General features: G+C 33.7%; 1 protein-coding gene across 1 annotated transcript; it reads left to right on the top strand.

Annotated features, from left to right (window-relative positions):
* Positions 1 to 645: 645 nt before the first annotated feature.
* LOC113864292 (peptidyl-prolyl cis-trans isomerase) lies at positions 646 to 2,320 on the top strand. Its single transcript, XM_027497848.1, has one exon. It carries the CDS (start codon positions 698 to 700, stop codon positions 1,214 to 1,216), a length of 519 nt encoding a protein of 172 aa, XP_027353649.1. The 5' UTR covers positions 646 to 697; the 3' UTR covers positions 1,217 to 2,320.
* Positions 2,321 to 15,743: the final 13,423 nt, after the last annotated feature.

The raw sequence follows: 15,743 nt of genomic DNA, 5'->3' as shown, positions 1-15,743 counted from the left end.
TAACTTTTAGTTAAGATTTGTTGAAATAAAACAATGGTATTGGTAGCCTTATTTTTAATTAATATTAAATAAAGATATCATTAACAAAAGAAAGAAAAGAAAGGGTTTTTTATAAAAATCTAACAAGTTAACTGGTTTCAAGCTGACACAGAGGGAAAAAAAATGAATGGACAGTGTTGGGTCATGTCCAATCAAGATGGTCCCTCTAGAGATCAATCCTTGTCCACATTCATTTGGCCCCATCTTCCACTCTTCGTTTTCTCACATCAAGTAATTCTCACGCAATCTCCACCCAAAAATTAAAATTTCTCACCCAACGGATATATCGTAATTTATTATTAACAATTTTCTTCTGAGAAAAAGAGAGTCTTAGAATATAAACTTCTAATTTAATGAGAAGCATGAAGCGGCGTCGTTTGTTGGGGCCTTAAAAAAGTCCACACTTGCAAAAGGCTTCGGCACAATGACAAAAGCATATCCGTGACATCGGATCCGGTCACTAACCCTAGTCAACCCCTAACTCAACCGTAGTTAATTCACTTCACTCAGATACCGCCACGTGTCCCAATCGAACGGTCAGTTGCATAGATATTCAGGTGCACGCGCCACTATAAATATCTCTCCTCGTCTTTCCCGAAGTCCAAACCCTAATCCCCGTTCTCCTTCTTCAGTGTGAGCGAGCTTATATTGTGCAATTATGCCAAACCCTAAGGTCTTCTTTGACATGGCCATCGGTGGCCAACCCGCCGGCCGTATCGTCTTCGAGCTCTTCGCTGATGTTACCCCTCGCACCGCTGAGAACTTCCGTGCCCTCTGCACCGGTGAGAAGGGGGCTGGCCGCAGCGGCAAGCCTCTTCACTACAAGGGCTCAACCTTCCACCGTGTGATCCCTAACTTCATGTGCCAGGGGGGTGACTTCACTGCCGGGAACGGCACCGGCGGTGAATCGATTTACGGCGCCAAGTTCGCTGACGAGAACTTTGTGAAGAAGCACACCGGCCCCGGCGTGTTGTCGATGGCGAATGCTGGCCCTGGCACGAACGGATCTCAGTTCTTCATCTGCACGACGAAGACGGAGTGGCTCGACGGAAAGCACGTGGTGTTCGGCCAGGTGGTTGATGGAATAGACGTGGTGAGGGAGATCGAGAAGGTTGGATCAAACACCGGCAAGACCTCCCGGCCGGTGACGGTCGCCGACTGTGGTCAACTCTCTTAGATGGACGACGTTGACCATAAGGCTCTGTGTTCTGGTGGCTCTGAAATCTGTGTCTTCTATTCGGTGTCGTTTTGCATTTTCTCTTGTCGTCTTTAGGGATTGTGGTGTGACGCATCGTATGGAACCCTTCCCTTTTCATTTGTGTCAGTATGTGGTTCATAGAGTGGAGTCTGTTATAACAAACATAAAAATGATGAGCTACCTTCAATAATAAAATTAGGATTATTCGCGTAATAATTTTTCATTTTCGATCCATGTGTCTTTCTAATTATTTAATTAATAGCCACTTTAATCGATAATTTAAACCAAAAACATATAAGTGAGATTCACGCGCACCAGGCGTCCCAGAAATTTTGTATTTCAGTTTTTATATATCTTCTATGTTCTACTAAAGTTTATATTATTGGCGATTTGTGATGCAAGTCCACCTGGTTTGTTCTTTTGTCTTTTGACGCGACAAGGGAGGTTGTTGATTCAGTGTATTGATGGAGATGACACGTGCTAGTGTCTGGCTACATAGTCGTGTCAAGATTATGTGAACCTAGAGCATGGAACAGTTCAAAATATCTGGTACCACGAATAGATAATGATATAAAATAATAACTTCGATGAAATTGAAAACAGAAGGGGACGTGGCGCCCCACCACAGCACTTTTCCTTGCGTGAGCTTTTTATGATTGGTAGTTTTGTTATTGATATGGGACATGGGTGCACAGAAGAAAGTACTCATTTCTAATGCTTGGTTATATATATAGCTTTGCAATTCATTAAATATTAGTATTCCTGATATTCCTAATTTGAGTTTAGTCATGAATCTTTTGGAAACATGTTTGCATGTGATTACATACGAAATGCTTGTGCATAGTCTATACCCAGCTTATTTAGAGGAATAACAAGGATATATTAACCCTTGGTTTGAAAATGAATGAAACAAAATGGTAAACCTGTAATGAAACCCGCTGTCCCCTTGAATCGAAACAGTTTCTGTTTCCAATAGGTCATTATTAACTATCCAAGTTCTCCTTTTGTAATTAGGTACAGTTTGTACCGCTGTAAGTTAAGACATGTAATATCACACAATGATTATATCAGCTTTGCCCTGTTCTACTTTGACAAAATGGTGATTGTTGGTACAATTAATACTTTGTCCTAGGATTTGCTTGAATTTTGAATTGGGAGAACTCAGTCTGAAAGACTGACTTGTAGATTGATTTTGAAAATTTATGACACGTTGAAGTAGAAAATAATTATGTTACATATGCTTGCTACTTGAATTCTTGGTTGGTGAGGGTTGGTGGTTTCTTGTAAGCAAAAGAGTTGAAGGGTACAAACTTGAGATGAGTTATGGAGTCGGTGGTGGTCGTCAACTTGATCAGGAATAATAACCCTTCTCATAATTGCTTCCTCTTTGGAAATGTATATTTGTAAATTGTTTCACATTCATTCAGAGAAGGAAATTGCGTTACGGGCATGATTCTGCTTTTACTTTAAGTGTTCAGGCAGGTTCTGTGTCAGTGGCTAGCGCTCTTTGGCGAGATGCTGTGCTTTGTTTTTGGAAAGGTCCACAACGGGCGTTTGTCTCCTCATCATAGATAAAACCTCATTGGACAAACATCCACCCAACCTAGCTTTTATCAAAGGGATAACTGCAAGTAAACCATACTTATTAGTGTTGATAGCCCGTGCATATGGGAAAATATTATGTTTAAATAGAGATTTTAAAAAATAATAAAATATTATCAATAAACGTTAAAATAATATAAAATTGAGACTTAAAATACAAGTAGTATAAAAATGAGAAAAATATTTTTTTCAAGAAATTTAAATGTAAAATAAGATAATTTCTTCTATTGTAGCAGGGGAATTGAACTTTCACTTGTCATTAACATCATCATTTGCATGACCTTCAAGGATCTGAATATTCTCTCATTGTGATGAGAATTAAGATATTTTATTTTTATTTAAATAAAAATAAAAAATGACTTTAAAATTTTATAAAATTCACTTAAATAAATTTATGATTCAAGTGAATAAAAAAGCTTAGGCTAAAAATGAGAAGGAAGTAGGTGGAGAGAGAGAGAGGGGTATTGAGATGAGATTTAGCGTGAAAGGAGCAGTGCAAGAGGTGAGAGTTGGGCTGAGAGGAGAGAAGCAGGTCAGTATGAGAAAGGGGGAGTAGGTGGGTGTGAGGGAAGTGAGATGGGGAGTTGGAAGTAGGGATGGAGAGGTGGAATGAGAAGTGGGTGTGAGAGAGTGAGAGGCTCTATATAGTCGGGAAATGAAACATTTGCTTAAGCAAATTTATTTTTACTTAAATAAAAATAAATTTGGATATCAAATTCTCACTATTCTCGATATAATGAAAAGAGATTCAATTTGACCTTTAACAACAAAGTTTAGATCTCACGAGCTTGCAATTAACTTAACCTTCCTTTCTTTATAAGTAAGCTTCTTCAAATTATAAAAGCTGAAATATACAAATAATTACAACAACTTACTCGAGGACTAAATTTTCAAACCAAAAATTTTAAAAGTAAAACAAAAATATAGCAACATCCAAAATATATGGGACATGAATAACTGAAAATACAACCAAAACTAATCTAGCAATACGATCAAATTACAACTCTATTGCCTTTTATATTTGGGGTGAACAATTTACACCAAACTAAATAGTAATAATAATAATAAAATTCTACCAAATCTTTCCCTTTGCATTTTATAGTATAATGTTGAAAAATAAACTATATATACATATAACTAGAAAGCATTTAAATCATATTCATATCTAAAAACAATCAATTTTATGTAATTTAATGTCAAAATGAAAAAGAAAAAGAAAAAGTCAATTAATAAGTAATAAAACCAAATTATCATTTGTTAGCATATTATAACATTAAAAAAATAAAAATACAATTAAATTATCAGTACCCAAAAAATCAAAATCAATCAAATACTTTGTATGAATTTCAATTTACTAATAAAACATTCATAAACAAAAATAAATAATTAAATAAACCTTTCGTATGCACGTCTCTTTTTTTACCTTAGTGTTATTTTGCAAAAGTGCTAACTTAAAATGAATCCCTTGTCATAAGATTTGTACCATCATCTTAATGGTTGATCTTGAAACAACACTGAGTACAAATATAAGTAAGAATTTTTTTTTTAATACAAATACAACTTTAAAATACTTTGTTTAATGATATTAATAAAGATATGGAGAATATCTTACTTTTCTATTTAAAAATATAAGCAAGCACATTAAATAAAAGAAAATAAATTCAATTAAAAAAAAGTTATAGCATACAATCTTCAATAAGTGACTAGGAAGTAAGAATAAGTTTCAAAACCTATTGTAAGAAACTTAAATAATAGTCAAAATATAATATATTAAAACAGATCTAAATCTTTTCCTGTTGTGACCAGAATTGAATGTCCAATTCTATTTCTGTTTAAGTAAAAAGAGAAAAAAAATTCTATAAAAAATTCTTTCAATAATTTTTTTGAATCTAATCTTTTTAAAAAAGCGCGTATAGTACTTTTGTGTTTATGAGCCAAAGTTTTAATACAAGAAAGCTGAAGTATATATTTAATTCAATAATATTTTTTTTTTTGAGGATCCATCGTAATAATGAGAAAAATTTCTGCATATTCGTAAAAATCAGTCAATAATATCAAAATTAGATAAATCGACCCAGACCAACTTACTAAGGGGATGCCCCAATACATTACAAAATTTTGCTTTAACCAATGATCTAATTAAAAGAATAATTGGAACTCTTGTATCAAATTTTTTCATAACAATTTCCATTAGAAATAAATTTTGTAACATTTGACTCTATATCACTGAAAGATTTAGTTGCAAATTTTAAAAATAATCCAAAAAGTGAAATGAATGCTCGGATAATTAGTTTATATGGATCTTTCCATTGAGACCAAACATCAAAATGACATTGCCATAAATGGATAGAATAAGATTTCCATCTATTCATCAAAAGAGGCGTATTCTTTGAAACCAAAATTGATTTTTCTTGATATCTAACATAATGGATGAAAGGATCTTTAAAGAATGATAAAGTATATGAAAAATCCTTAACAATGACTTGTACAAGATTTTCTATTTTTGCAAAATTTATGCAAAATTTGTTTATGCAAATTTAGTTTGCTTAAGCAAATTTTGCATCTTATGAGAGAGAGTGTAATACCTTAACTTAATTTCAAAAATAATAAATTTCATAAAATGGGAATAATTAAAATTTTATTTAAATACATTTTTTCAATACAGAGTTTCATCAAAGTTTTTAAAAATAATAAGGGATTATAAGTTTTATATCAATAACTACTACAGGCCCAATTCAATTACATCAAATTTTTAAAATAAAATCTAAGCCCTATAGTAGTTTTATTTATCCCTTCACTCAGTCCAGTGCTGATCGTCTTAGTCACCTGAAAAATAAATATAAGGGTGAGTACTCTACACTATCCATCACACAAACAACATAAAGACTCACCTTGCACACTCACATGTATTTTAACAGGCAAAACTTTCAAGCAATTCATTTCAATTTACAACCGATGCACTCACAGCATCAAAGCATTTTACACACACATGCACTCACTACACATGACTACACTTATTGTGGCACTGTGATCATAAATTCACACCATGGATAGTTGCCGGTTACCCTCGCTTCACGGATATCACGTGTGCGGTCACGAGAGGTGTTGGTTAGAGGTCTAGTCAGGAGGAGAGTGTATGACCTGTGATGCACCCACGCTCACTATTGGTGTCACCACTACTCTATCTTCTCCAAGATATTTCTACCGTGTCCATCTTCCATACCTTTAGTGTATCGCTGAACCATTCATAGCATGTTCATAGCCGCATTTAACATGCTTCATTCACACATATTTCAATTGCACACAATATTCATGTTTGTACGCGACACACAGGTCCGCATTCATTCACAACACACAACATACAGGCCCATATTCATTCATGACACACGACACATAGGTCCACATTCAAATCACATTATTAAATTACCAATCAATGACATTTCACAATACACAATCACCCACAATGGGTTCAACTATCTCATTACACATCACACTGTATTCAAACACACAATAATTTTTATGAACACACATTTTCTACCCTCTATCTTAGCCACATTGTAATATTTAGCAAAATAAACGGTAAATCAAACACAATGAGATAGAGTAGAGTCTCCCCTTACCTCGAATCGAAGACCCAACATGATTTACCGGTACAAAACATTTTCCACACAAATTTCGTCCCTAAAACACATGAGAACTCCATGAAAAATTAAAGAGAACCTAGAAAACATAGAAGAGGGATGAAAATTAGAACCCTAACTATTAAAACTCACCTCTAAGCGTTCCCAACACAAATCTAACCTTCAATCTAGCTCATGAACGGTTAAACCTTCAACACAAATTGCACTCTGATTTTTACAGAATCTCGCTACAGCAAGACCCTCTCGCTACAACGAGACTGCTCTCAAAATTGCACCCTAAACTATCGCTCTCTCGCTATAGCGAGAGACCTCTAGTTACAGTGAGAAAGCGACAATTTCACGCCTTCCTCCTAGGGCCTTCTCGCTACAGCGAGAATACTTTGCACAAGACACTTAGCCAAATTTTCATCAATCAAACCAACTACAGTCTAACATTCTCAGCGCGCGCACACACACGTATATACTCTTATAATCGTATATTTATCCATACGCATTCATATACATCATCATTCAATATTCATCACGCATTCAAGTATAAATTCCAATATCCATTCACATTTACATATATATATATATATATATATAACAATGGGTGGGTGTGAGGGAAAAAGAGGGATGAGAATGAGTGGTATAAAGGTGGAGATGGGAGAGAAAGGGTAGAGGAGTTGGGTACAAGGAGAAAAGATGAGAGGTGGATATAGAGGTGGGGGTGGAGAGAGGAAGAGGAGAATTGAGTATAAGGTGTGAGTAAGGGTGGGAGAAAGAGAAAAGTTAAGTATGAGAGGAAGAGAAGGAGAGTTGGACATGGAGGTTGGAGAATGGGTGTTAGGGATGGGAGATAGGAAGAGGTGAAGAAGGTTGATGGAGAAGATACAAAATTCGCTTAAGCAAATTTTGCTAAAACATTTTTGGTCGTTTTTCCTATTTTTGCTTGATCGAAGCCATATTTGCTTAAGCGAAAATGGGATTGAGCATCTAGTTTCCACCATAACTAGAGAGGATCTGTATCCTATTAAAAGAGCATATATATGATGTTCAAGCTAGACGTTGACAACAACACAAAAACATAGATACAATGTAACAAAGATAAATTAAATACATACATTTTTAAAGAGCATACATATAAAAAAAATACCATACAATATAACATTCATGTATATTCATCTAATCATAAACCTGATGCATAGATTAAAAAAACTTAAATTGAAATGAAAATGAGAAAAAAGAATAAAAATAATTGAAGAAAATTATAGCACGTGACATTTCAAAAAAAAAAAAAAGTAAATAACAAAACAATCATAAAATTAATTATGTAGTTCAGTAGATATAAAAAAAGAAAAGAAATACATCAAACCTTAAGTAGGTCCTCTTCTACTTTCTTCCTAACTTTTCCTAAGATTCCATAGTTATAACCCTTAGTTATATAAATATGACCAACAAAGCTGAAACAATCTTCAATGGAGAAATGACGTGTATGATCTTTGCTAAGACTGATATCACGAGATTAACATATCAACAAACTTAAACTAATTTCAGTTACTGCTAATATGTTATTTTCATAACTAAATTTTGTTTCTATTACTTTTATTATTTAGTACTTGTATATAAATACATCATTTTGCCTCTTTTTAATTCAATGAAAATCATATAAAAAATTTCATACTTCTCTATTTCTATTTTTTCTTCGTTGCTCTGTACTCTCTATGGATGATGGAATGTTAATATGGTATCAGAGTTCTAGTCCATAAACACTTCCATGATTAAATTTTTTTTCTACGAACAAAAGGTCGTCATCTTGAAGAATTCACCTTTTCTTTATTTTTTCTTCTTCTTACAATTATGGTGTTAGTCATTCAAATGGAGCATTTGAACAATCCAGCCAGTGTATACTACATTCACCCTAACGAGAACCCTACATTGGTTTTTGTTCCTCAAGCTACTTTGCTTTCAGAGAAAATTTATCACACTTGGGAGAGATCTATGAAGAACACATTATTGTCAAAGAATAAATTCCGATTTGTCGACGATTCTCTTCCTCAGCCATAAATTTGTTCCATAACTTCCTCAATTGCTAGCTCTATTATGTAGATAAATAATGATGTTGAAATATGGCGAGACTTGCATGAAAGATTGTCTAGAGGTGATAAATTTCACATAGCTAATATTCAAGAAGAATAACATGATTCAAAGCAAGGAAACCTTAGTGTTTCTTTCTCCTCAATCACAAGGGCCACTGATCATATTTGTTTTTATAAAGATTCTTTCTCCTCAATCACAAATATTCCTAAGATCTAGGTATCTCTACCTAATGGTAATAAACTACGTGTCCATCTTGCTAGAACTGTTAAATTTTTTGAGTTTCTTGAGTTGAATGATGTGTGTTATACATTCTTCTTTCTCGATCAATCTTATTTCTATCTCAAGATTGACAAAAACAATGGGTTGTGTTACTTTTTTTTATTCTTCAAACTGTCTTATTTTTAAGGAAAAGCCATGGAGACTGATTGATATGGCTGAAAGGGTGAAAAACTTATACCAGCTCAAGACTTCAAGTATTTCTCATTCCTTTCACCAAGTTGTATGAATAGAAGTAGAAATACATATTATAATATGACCTTTTCTTTACATTGTAATAGGAATAAAGCTAGGATAGATTCTAAAAAAGCGAAAGTGTGGCATTGCTACATGGTATATGCTTTAGATGATTGCTTGAAAAACATTTTATTCCGTAATATTAATACTTCAATTTGTTATCATTGTGATGTATGTCACTTTGTAAAACAAAGGAAGCTACTTTCTTCTCTTAGCAATAAAAGTCTATAAAATTTCTTAGAAATGCTACATGTTGATATTTAGGGACCACTTAGAATTCCCTATGTAGAAGGTTACAAATATTTTCATACCTTGGTGGATAATTTTACTAGGTTTACTTCGATATGTTTGCTAAAAGGAAAATATGAAGTAAGAACAATCATACAAAATATTATAATTAAACTTGAAAATAAATTTGACAACTAAAAATCTTGAGAAGTGATAATAAACCTAAATTTTTTATGCATGAAATTTTCAACATAAAAGAATACTTCACCAAACTAGTTGTGTTGAGACTCCTTAACAAAATGGTATTGTAGAGCAAAAACACCAGCATATTATGAATGTTGCTTGTGCTCTCATTTTTCAATCAAATTTGCCTATAAATCTTTGGTCATTTGTGGTCACTCACGTTGTTCACTTCATTAATAGGACACTAACTCCTTTTTGAAAAATAAAACACCTTTTGAGATTTTACATGGTCATATAGCAGATCTTAACAATTTAAAAATATTTGGGTGCCTAGCCTTTACTAGTACCCTCAATGCTTCACGTGACAAACTTAATATAAGAGCCTAAAAATGTGTGTTTTTAGGACATAGGAAAGATACAAAAGGTTCTGTTCTTTTCATCTTAAAGAGTTGCAACATTATTGTTTCAAGAAATGTAATATTTCATGAAATATATTCTTCTTTGGCCATGTTAATAAAGACACATCAAGTGCTTCTCTTGAACTGGTGGACCACACTTTTATGAATTCTTTTCTTGAGATTCCCAGGGGTTGTCTTGTGATTCAATCCTTTGCCTCTACACCTAGCAATGACAATTACACTAACATTTCATCTGAGGAAACCATTGGATAAAATCATGTCTCAACAAGTTCAAACAATGAACCTACTAGCTTTATTCCTACTATAGAAATATAAATGGGTTCATTATGAAATGCTTCGTTATATACTTCTACTTACACAAGAAAAAAGCCCGAGTACTTTAAGAATTTTCACACAACTTTTCTCTCTCAATCTACTGCCCATTACTCTTTAGGTACTAAATATCCTATTTAAAATTATTTGTCTCCAATTAATTCTTCTCATTTATATTGTTTTTTGTTCTAACATTTCCTTTCAACATGAGCTCAACTATTTTGCTGAGGCATCGAAATATGATTGTTGGAAAGAAGCCATGAGTAAGGAGGTACTTTCTCTTAAGCAAAACCAAACTTGGTGTTGTTTGCAATCTAAACACTAGCAAGTGCACTAGGATTGCAGCAAGTAATGAGTAAATTTAAGATCCGAGTATCGTCTCCACAGGGAATTAGGAACTCAATTATCACTTCACAGAAAAATAACCATTTGAGCCATACAAATTTGGGAAGAGAGTTGTATCATATAAAAGCAATAATCAGAGCAATCAAAAGTAAAGAACTTGCAGAAAAACAGAGTATAAGATTTGTGATGAAATGAAATAGCAATGAAGGATAGTTAGGAATTTACTTCACAAGAATATCAATATCAATCCAATTAAATCCTCTGAACATTCAAGCAATTGAATAATTGACAATCAGTTTCACATATACCTAGCCAAAGGTTAATTCCTTAACTCATTGACCCTAACAATCCACTAAACCTCCCTAATCCCTTAGGTGAGATTCAATTTCAGGTTGCATTAAGAATTAAAACTATAAGATTGCAGAATTAGGTCTCCTTATCCCTAAGAAATCCCTAAACTCTGGTTGCCAATTCAGATCGGAGCAAACAATCCAATTCCCATTGGTAAAGATTCCTCTTGATTAATCAAATGAATTTCCATTCAAAGATTGCATGAAAAGCAGAATTAACAACTCAATTAATCCAAGAACTTAAAGTTCAGAAGATAAAGTCGAATCAATACATCAATTCGAGTTCCATAAACCCTTAACTATGGGAAATTAAGCACACATTGCAACAAAAACAGAGAAAGAAGAAGAAGAAGATGAAGAAGAATGCAGAGCAGCCATGGCCACGAGCTCCAATCCGATCCCTCTTATTGGAGCTTCAAGCTTCGACCCCAATATTCTCTCCACTCTCTCTCAACAAGAATCTAACTAACAAAACAGAAAATGAGCAAAAGACCCCTAGTTTCGCGCTTCAATTATGTATTTATAGAAACCCCAGTACTGCGCGTTGTCACTTTTCTTCACAAGAGTAACCACGCAGAAGCTTTATGGTTGCGCGTTAACACTTTTATGAGAAAAAGTGTCCACGCGCAACTTTCCTGATACTGAAGGCTCTGGAACTATCACTCTTGCTGATAAAAGTGACTACGCAGAGCTCAAGTGGTTGCGCGTGATCACTCTTATGAATAAAAGTGATTACGCGCAACTCGCCAGGTTGAAAGCTCTCTAGAACGTTCACTTTCGCTGATAATAGTGGTTACGCAGAGCTTTTCCTGATATTTGCCTCTCTAGAACGCTCACTTTTACTGATAAAAGTGATCACGCCCAAGCTTTCTTCTTCTTTGAACTATGGAGTGATCACTTTCACTGACAATAGTGATCACGCCCAGTCTGCATTTTCTTGTTCTTGTGTTTTTGGAGTCCAGACTTGCTTCTTTCCTCTTCCTTGTCATCAAGCCTCCATTTTCATGAACCTTGCTTGAATTATTCCTTCAAAAACAAGATTAAAAACTTAATTCCTAAGCAAAAATTCCACAATTGCTAAGATAACTACAATTTTAAAGAAAACTTCAATTCATTCTCTTTTTCTGAGTTTTTCTGCTTTCTTCATATATTTTTCTTATCAAATGTGTTAGAATTATGCTAAAATATCAGTAAAAATATGGATTCATCACTTGGCCCTTGGTGAATCTTTCTCTAGGAAAGCACCCAATTAGGTGCCAAAGGGTATACATAAATAGAGGCTTTGGACTACTTTGAAACTTTCTCTACAATGGCAAATCTCAATATTGTCTACTTTATTATATCAATTGCAACAACAAAGGGTTGGTTTTTAGAGCAACTTAATGTCAATAATGCTTTTCTTCATGGTGACCTGTAAGAAGAAGTGTACATGATTCCATTATTGAATTTACATCTTGATCATCTGCAACAAGTTTGCAAAGAACAACTAGTAGAGAATAAAATTGTAAACTTACCTCCACTCTTACCTCTTTGGAATTTATTCAAAATACTTTTCATTATTCTTTGTTTGTAAAGATTACAGGTTCCTCTTTGCTTTCTATCCTTGTGTATATAGATGATATGATACTCACTAGAAATAATCTAGTGGAGTTGAATGCTATCAAGAATCATCTAAATACCTTTTTTTTGGATTAAGGACCTTGGTCCTCTTCGTTATTTCTTAGGATTGAAGCTTTGTCCATCTACTAATGGCATGGTATTCAACCAAAGAAAGTATTATCTTACTTACTTTATTACAGTGGCTTGTTAGCTTGCAACAACCCTTAAGGATCCATCATGTATACTATGTGTTGATGAAGGAGGATTGCTGGATAATCCTTCTGAGTATCAAAGGCTAATAGGATATTTGATTTACTTAACTAATACTTGTCCAAACATTTATTTTGTTGTCTAACAGTTGAGTCAATATGTTTCTCAACCAAGGCAACCTCACATGCAAGCTGCTCATTGTGTTCTCAGATATTTGAAGGGTTCTCCTAACATTGGCCTCATTTTAACTTCACAAAATAATTTTATTATTCAAGCCTTTTCATACTTTGATTGGCCCCGTGATGAATCCATATTTTTACTAATATTTTAGTGTATTTCTAACCCATTTGATAAGGAAAATATATAAGAAAAGCAAAAAAATTCAAAAAAATAGAATGATTGAAAGTTTTCTTTTAATATGTAGTTATTTTAGCATTTGTGGAATTTCTGCTTAGATCTTAAAAAATTAATCTTATTTTTGTAGGAATAATCTGAGCAAAAGTCATGGAAATGGAAGATAAATGGAAAGGAAGAGGAAGAATAGTAATTCTCGACTCCAAAACACAAGAATAATGGAATGCAAGTGGGGCGTAATCACTATTGTCAGTGAAAGTGATCACTTTAGACATAAAAAAGGAATACACATTAGGCGTTAACACTTTTACTAGTGAAAGTGATCGTTCCAGAGCTTAAAAGAAGAAGGGAGTTTGGGCGTGGTCACTCTTACCAGCGAAAGTTAGTGTTGCAGAGAAGGCAAAATTTCAGCGAGCTCTGCGTTAACACTCTTGCTGGCAAAAGTGAGTGCTCCAGAGAAGGCAAAATTTCAGCAAGCTCTGTGTTACCACTTTTATCAGCGAAAGTGGATGTTCCAGAGAGAAATGTATCAAGGCAAGTTGTGCGTGGTCACTCTTGCTCTTAAAAGTGATCACGCGCAACCGCTTGACCTCTTGTGTTGCAACTTTTAGCAGCGAAAGTGATAGTTTCAGTTTCTAGAAACTACATGAGCTTCTGCGTGACCACTCTTATCATCAAGAGTGATAACGCACATAATCGAGATTTCTATAAATACCTATTTTAAGCTTAGAACTCGAAGTCTTTTGTTCATTTTCCATTTTTTTTGTTAGATTCTCGTTGAGAGTGAGTGAGAGAGAGGATTGGGGTCGAATTTCAAAGCTCCAAGAAGAGGCATTGGATTAGAGCTCATGGAGATGCCTTCTCTGCAATTCTTCTCTTCTTCTCCTTCTTTCTCTTTCTCTGTTACAATGTTTGCTTAATTCTTCGTAGTTAGGAGTTTATGAACCTTGAATTGATGTATTGATTCAATTTTTGCTTCTGAAATTTGAGTTCTTAGATTCATTAAGTTGTTAATTCTACTGTTATTGCAATCTTTGAATAGAAATTCGTATGATTAATCAAAGAGGAACATTTACCAATAGAAGTTGGGTTGGCTTTTCTGATCTGAATTAGCAACCAGAATTAGGGATTTCTTAGGGATAAGGGAACCTAATTCTGCAATCCTAAGGTTCTAAGCCTTAATGCAACTCAAAATTAAACTTCACCTAAGGGATTAGGGTGATTTAGTTGCTTGTTAGGGTCAATGATTCAAGGAATTAAACTTTGACTATTAATAAGAGAAATTGATTGTTAATATTGACATTCTTGTGAAATAAATTCCTAACTATCTTTCATTCTTGTCTCATCTCAACATAACTGTCATACTCTGCTTTTGCTGCTAGTTTCTTACCTTTTAATTGTTTTTAATTCTTACTTTCTGAATGATACAACTCTTTCAAAATTGTTTACCTCAACTGGTTGTTGTATTGTGAAGTGGTACTTGATTTCCTAATTTCCTGTAGAGACGATATTTTGATCTTAAAAATTACTCATTACTTGCTGCAATTCCTAGTGCACTTGCTAGTGTTTAGAATTGTTACAACAGCCCGTTGTCTTGATAGTAGGCATTCCATTACAGGATATTGTGTCTTCTTTGGGGATGCTTTAGTTTCGTGGAAGTCAAAAAAGCAAAAGACTGTCTCTAAATCCTCTTGTGAGGCAAAGTATAAAGCATTAGCCTCACTCACCAGTGAGCTCCAATGGCTACATTCTTTATGCACTAACTTCAGTATCTTGATTCCTACTCTTTTTGCAACATTCTGTGATAATAGAGCAATTATTCTACATTTCATGAGCGTACAAAACATGTAATAGTTGACTGCCATCTAATTAGAGATAAGCTTTAAGGTGGCTCCTTCACTTTCTACTCATTTCCTCTTACTATTGTCAAGTTGCAAACTTACTATTGAACCCTTCCATCCTTAAGTATTACAAGCAAATCTTTTCAAGCTAAACCTTTGCGATTCCCTAGGTTTAGCTTGCGAGAGGATCTTTGCTTAGACTAATATCACAAGATTAACATGTTCGTGGACAAATGTATCCGTAGAAAAGTAATAAAAAGTTTTAAATAAGCTCTTGAATTATTGTCCCACAAGGATTATTTTCAATTATCAGAAATTTTTTAGTTTAATTGTTTGAACTTAAAGTATGTGAAATTAAATGAAACAAGAATTCAAATATTAAAGAATAAAATATAATTAAAAATAATGCAACTTCTGACAATAAACTAATCAAGAAGAACCTAAGGTGTACGATTTCATCCTTACAATTGTTTATGTTCTCTTTTAGATTAATTTTAATTTTTGTTTTCCTATGGTTGTCAATACTCATACTAAATTTATTAACACTCAATAGTCATACAATGTTAACAGTCTTTTTCCTAAGCTATTACTCCCAATGGTCATGTAAGATAAAAAAATAAATAAAACATAAAGAGCCTATGAGTTGTTAATTTAATAACGATTGAAAGAGAAAGATTAGTTTGTTCCACCTAATCATTTATCTCATTTTATCTTATAGATCCATTAACTAGATGTGGTACGATCACTTACAATATAATTAATTATGATACATTTAGGAGTTGTCAATTTCAAATATACAAATAAGGTAAACACTAATTAAGAAAGAAAAT

The sequence above is a fragment of the Abrus precatorius genome, unplaced genomic scaffold (genome assembly GCF_003935025.1).
Source record: "Abrus precatorius isolate BTA unplaced genomic scaffold, Abrus_2018 Scaffold4, whole genome shotgun sequence".
NCBI lineage: Eukaryota > Viridiplantae > Streptophyta > Magnoliopsida > Fabales > Fabaceae > Abrus > Abrus precatorius.
This window is presented reverse-complemented; position numbering and strand designations above follow the sequence as displayed.